This window comes from Micropterus dolomieu, unplaced genomic scaffold (genome assembly GCF_021292245.1).
Source record: "Micropterus dolomieu isolate WLL.071019.BEF.003 ecotype Adirondacks unplaced genomic scaffold, ASM2129224v1 contig_10516, whole genome shotgun sequence".
NCBI classification, from domain to species: Eukaryota; Metazoa; Chordata; class Actinopteri; order Centrarchiformes; family Centrarchidae; genus Micropterus; species Micropterus dolomieu.
In genome coordinates, this window is record NW_025739502.1 from 1 (window position 1) to 5,417 (window position 5,417).

The following is a 5,417-nucleotide window of genomic DNA, read 5'->3' on the forward strand; positions in this document are numbered from 1 at the left end:
TGCTACATGGCTGTGTATAGCTGCTACATGGCTGCTGCATGGCTGCGTATAGCTGCTACATGGCTGTGTATAGCTGCTACATGGCTGCTGCATGGCTGCGTATAGCTGCTACATGGCTGCGTATAGCTGCTACATGGCTGTGTATAGCTGCTACATGGCTGCTGCATGGCTGTGGATAGCTGCTACATGGCTGCTGCATGGCTGTGGATAGCTGCTACATGGCTGCTGCATGGCTGCTGCATGGCTGTGTATAGCTGCTACATGGCTGTGTATAGCTGCTACGTGGCTGCTGCATGGCTGTGGATAGCTGCTGGATGGCTGCTGCATGGCTGCTACATGGCTGCTGCATGGCTGTGTATAGCTGCTACATGGCTGCTACATGGCTGTGTATAGCTGCTACATGGCTGTTACGTGGCTGCTGCATGGCTGTGTATAGCTGCTACATGGCTGCTACATGGCTGCTACATGGCTGCTACATGGCTGTGTATAGCTGCTACATGGCTGCTACATGGCTGCTACATGGCTGCTACATGGCTGTGTATAGCTGCTACATGGCTGCTACATGGCTGCTACATGGCTGTGTATAGCTGCTACATGGCTGCTACGTGGCTGCTGCATGGCTGCTACATGGCTGCTACGTGGCTGCTGCATGGCTGTGTATAGCTGCTACATGGCTGCTACATGGCTGCTACATGGCTGTGTATAGCTGCTACATGGCTGCTACATGGCTGCTACATGGCTGCTACATGGCATTGTATAGCTGCTGCATGGCTGAAACACTGATTGTCTCATTGACGGTCGCCTCGTTGCATTCAGTCAGGACACACTGAAAGACAAAATGTCTCATACCTTTCTTTGATTTGTTTTGCAGCCTGTAAGAGAAAACAGATAAAATTCACCTTAAATAGGGGAGTTGTAATGGGGCAGTGGAAAAGACTCATGCCTTTGGTGGGAGAGACCTGGGTTCAATCCCCCACTTTGACACATCCACCATTGTGTCCCTGAGCAAGACACTTAACGCCTAGTTGCTCCAGAGGCGTGCGACCTCTGATATACATAGCAATTGTAAGTCGCTTTGGATAAAATCATCATCTAAATGAATTTTTTTTGCTTGTTACTACTTTTTTTTACGCTTAATAGTGAATGAATCATGATTTCAGACACTTTGTATTTCTTCATCTTCCTCCAATCCTACCTTTAGGAATTCTTCTTCGTTGGTGATGGTCAGCGTTTGATTTGCAAACTCAAGCAGTTCTTCACACGACAGCAGAGCAAACTTTCCCTCCAACAGCTGCTTCTGAAAAATCACAAACAAGTCTGATAAGTACTATAGAAAACTAACTAATGAATGAACCTTCAGAGAACACCTGAGTTCATTGAAGCAGCTATGTTCTCAGTTGGTAGAGTGGATCATCCACTGATCACAGGATTAGTGGTTCGATTCCCTGGCTCCTCCTGACTACATGTCAAAGTGTCTTTGGGCCAGACACTGAACCCTGGGCTGATCCTGACGGTCAGACCAGCAGCTTGGTGCCATTAGTGAGTGATTCTAGATAAGTGTTATTTAAATGTGCTAGAAATTAAAAATACCTTGAGTGGGAAAATGAGAAATTATTTTCTTTCTGCAAATTTAATAATTTTCCTTTCAATGTTCTCCTTTTATAATATTAGAACATAAAATATTAAAATTTTAAAGGTTTTCTAACACATTAAAAATATTTACTTTGCCTCAAGTTTCACATGTCATTAGTAATTCATATCTTTTAACTCCTACATAAAATGCATTCTGATCCCTACATAATTTTAAAATAAGATAACAAACAGAAGTTTAAAAAAATATAATCAAACAACCAAATCAACAAAATGAAAAAAGTTTAAGTTAAACAAAAGCTTCTTTACATGAAGCTCCGCCTCTTTCCTCTGCTTCTCCTCTTTAATGACGCCACAAAGCTCTGCCTCCTTCTCCTCCAGGGCGGAGCGGAGCTGCTCAAGTTCCGCCTCCAGCTCTGACATCACCTTACATGACTCCACCTGATTGGACAAACAAAGTTTACTTAAGTTTTTATTTATTTATTTTTTTCTCTCCCTCCAAAGCCCCTCCCTCTGTGCCCTGTCAGCCAATCAGCTGCTGACCTGCAGTCCAGTCAGTGTGTTGTCAACTGTTTCCAGGAAGTTTTGGAGTTCTTCGTTCTTATTGGTTAATGTGCTGATGATCCTGCGAAGAGCTTCCTGTTTAACACACAAACATACGTTTTTTTAGTTTAAAAACAAAATTCAGTTTTTTTGAAGTGTAACAGATTTGATTTTAAGAATGTAACAGATGCTGTAGTTTAACTGTGCTGTAGTTTGACAGTGTTGTTTGACAGTGTTGTTTGACAGTGCAGTAGTTTGACAGTGCAGTGCAGTAGTTTGACAGTGCAGTAGTTTGACAGTACAGTGCGGTAGTTTGACAGTGCAGTGCGGTAGTTTCACAGTGCAGTGCGGTAGTTTGACAGTGCAGTGCAGTAGTTTGACAGTGCAGTAGTTTGACAGTGCAGTGCGGTAGTTTGACAGTACAGTGCGGTAGTTTGACAGTGCAGTGCGGTAGTTTGACAGTGTAGTAGTTTGACAGTACAGTGCGGTAGTTTGACAGTGCAGTTCGGTAGTTTGACAGTGCAGTGCAGTAGTTTGACAGTGCAGTGCAGTAGTTTGACAGTGCAGTAGTTTGACAGTGCAGTGCGGTAGTTTGACAGTGCAGTGCGGTAGTTTCACAGTGTAGTAGTTTCACAGTGCAGTACAGTAGTTTGACAGTGATGTGCAGTAGTTTGACAGTACAGTGCGGTAGTTTGACAGTGCAGTGCAGTAGTTTGACAGTGCAGTAGTTTGACAGTGCAGTACAATAGTTTGAATATGCAGTGCAGTAGTTTGGCAGTGCAGTGCATATCTGCCTGTATCATGTGGTTGTATTTGCATATGTGTGTCTTGTACATGAAGCACTGTGTAACTGAACTGTGATTAAAATTAAAAATAATAATTGTTATTAAACAGATGTGAGGCTTCAGGAGCGTCACTCAGGTGTGACCTGACGCACTCACAGCTGTGACAAGGTGCACCTTGATGCCAGGTGCGCGGATGCTCAGAGAGAGGGAGACAGAGAGAGAGTGAGAGAGAGATCTGCAGAGACAAACACCTAAACTGTTTTTAAATAATTTTATTCAGACTGATTCTGACTCGACAAGAGAGAGAGGGGGGTGGAGGCTGCTAGCAGCTAGCTAATCCTCTCTCTCTTTCTCTGTCTGTCCGCGTGCTGTCTGTGTCTCTGTCTGCCGACAATCGGATAATATCGATCATGGATTGATCAGAGTCTTACCTTCTGAGTGTCCATCACCTGAGAGAGAGAGACAGAGACAGAGAGAGAGAGAGAGAGAGAGAGAGAGGGGAGACCAGAGGGGGACGGAGCCACTGACTGGAAGTGACTTCACAATACACGTCATCACACACCCACTTCCGGCCTGGAGTGTCAAAATAAGAATCGTAAAATAAGTAAAGTTGGCCCATAAAAGAGAGGTTTACAGGAGATCGTTTTTGCCTTTGTTGTGTTTTTATTCTTATTTTCTCGTATTTTGTTGTGTTCGGTTAGTGTTTATGCTGCTAAACAGAAGTTCATTGTTGTGAGCACAATCACATCAAATATACACGGTATTGTGTGTATTTATATAAAGTACTGTACATGCACTTTAGGCAGGTGTGGAGAAGATGCTATAAAGTAAGAATACTTCTACTTTGCGGTACTTTTACCTCAGTAAAAACGAGTAGTTTACACATGCGCGCGCACACAGACACAAGATGGCGGACCGCGGCAGCAGCAGTTTCTCCACAACAAAAAGGCCGATGTAAAAGTTCTCCCGGACTTTGGTAAACTCCACTTTCCCATTCTGACCGGAGACATGAGCGGCCTCTGCCGCCTCTAACGCCTCGTTTAACGGCCGCCGGTGTTTCCCCGGTGATGTCCGCGTGAATCCGCCGACCGAAGAGGATATTAGTCATTTTCTCAAAACTGGCAAGGTAAGAACGGCCGTGCGGTTAGCTTAGCTTCATGCTAACTGTTTGTTTTGGTTGGAGGTCGGTGTTTGGACGGGTCTGTGGGCAGACCGGGGCCGGGTACCGGGTTTAACCGGAGCTGGAGGAGGAACGCGGTGTTTGTGGAACCGACTGGCGGTGGATGTTTCTGGGTGTGTTGTGCTAAAGTGACGGTAAAGTAACGTTAGCGGGTCAGCCACAGCCGGACTGTTAGCTAACGTTAGCTAACTGCTATGGTCACAGGGCATGTACACGGATACTGTGTACTACTACAGTAGTATTACAGATACTAATACTGCCTACTGTTACAGCACAACACTACTGCAGTAACGTTACTACAAATACTAATGCCTACCGTTACAGTACAACACTACTGCAGTGCTACAAATACTAACACTGCCTACTGTTACTGCAGAGTACTACTACATTCAATTCAGTTTTATTTATATAGCGCCAAATCACAACAACAGTTCTTTCACAGCGCTTTTCATAAAGAGCAGGTCTAGACCGTACTCTGTGATGCTATTTACAGAAGCCCAACAGTTCCCACCAAGAGCAGCACTAGGAGACAGAGGCAAGGAAAAACTTCCTTTAAGAGGCAGAAACCTCGAGCAGAACCATGGCTCAGGGTGGGCGGCCATCTGCCTCGACTGGGGGGGAGGCGGTCCTTGAAATTTGCATGTCCTGATCAAAGATAACTCCAAGATTCCTCACAGTGGTGCTGGAGGCCAGGGCGATGCCATCAAGGAAAACTATATCTTTAGATAATGCGTCACGGAGGTGCTTAGGCCCCAGAAAAATAACTTCAGTTTTATCTGAGTTTAACATGAGAAAATTACAGGTCATCCAGGTTTTAACATCCTGAAGGCACATTTGAAGTTTAGCTAACTGATGAGTTTCATCTGGTTTGATCGATAGATATAACTGAGTATCATCTGCATAACAATGAAAGCTTATGGAATAATTCCTGATAATATTGCCTAAAGGAAGCATATATAAAGTGAACAGGATTGGTCCGAGGACAGATCCTTGAGGAACTCCATGACTAACTTTGGCGTGCATGGAGGACTCATCGTTAACATGTACAAACTGAAATCGATCTGATAAATAGGACTTAAACCAGCTTAGAGCGGTTCCTTTAATGCCAATGAAATATTCCAGTCTCTGCAATAGGATCTGATGGTCAATGGTATCAAATGCAGCACTAAGATCTAATAAAACCAGTACAGAGACAAGTCCTTTGTCTGATGCAATAAGGAGGTCATTAGTAATTTTCACCAGTGCTGTCTCTGTGCTATGATGAGCTCTAAATCCTGACTGAAAATCCTCAAATAAACTATTGCTCTGTAGAAAGTCAC

General features: G+C 44.2%; 1 protein-coding gene across 2 annotated transcripts; it reads right to left on the reverse strand.

Moving 5' to 3' along the window:
- Window positions 1-779: 779 nt before the first annotated feature.
- LOC123965632 (FSD1-like protein) lies at window positions 780-4,232 on the reverse strand. 2 transcript variants are annotated; one of them, XM_046042070.1, is made up of 5 exons: window positions 3,778-4,232; window positions 2,134-2,229; window positions 1,900-2,031; window positions 1,196-1,297; window positions 780-872 (listed from the first exon to the last, which is right to left on the reverse strand). In XM_046042070.1, exons 1-5 carry the CDS (start codon window positions 4,024-4,026, stop codon window positions 813-815), a joined length of 639 nt encoding a protein of 212 aa, XP_045898026.1. In that variant the 5' UTR covers window positions 4,027-4,232; the 3' UTR covers window positions 780-812. The 2 variants fall into 2 exon arrangements, with proteins under 2 accessions (XP_045898026.1, XP_045898027.1); XM_046042071.1 differs by lacking the exon at window positions 3,778-4,232 and adding an exon at window positions 3,350-3,472 and having other exon boundaries at window positions 781-872.
- Between the last annotated feature and the right edge of the window lie 1,185 nt (window positions 4,233-5,417).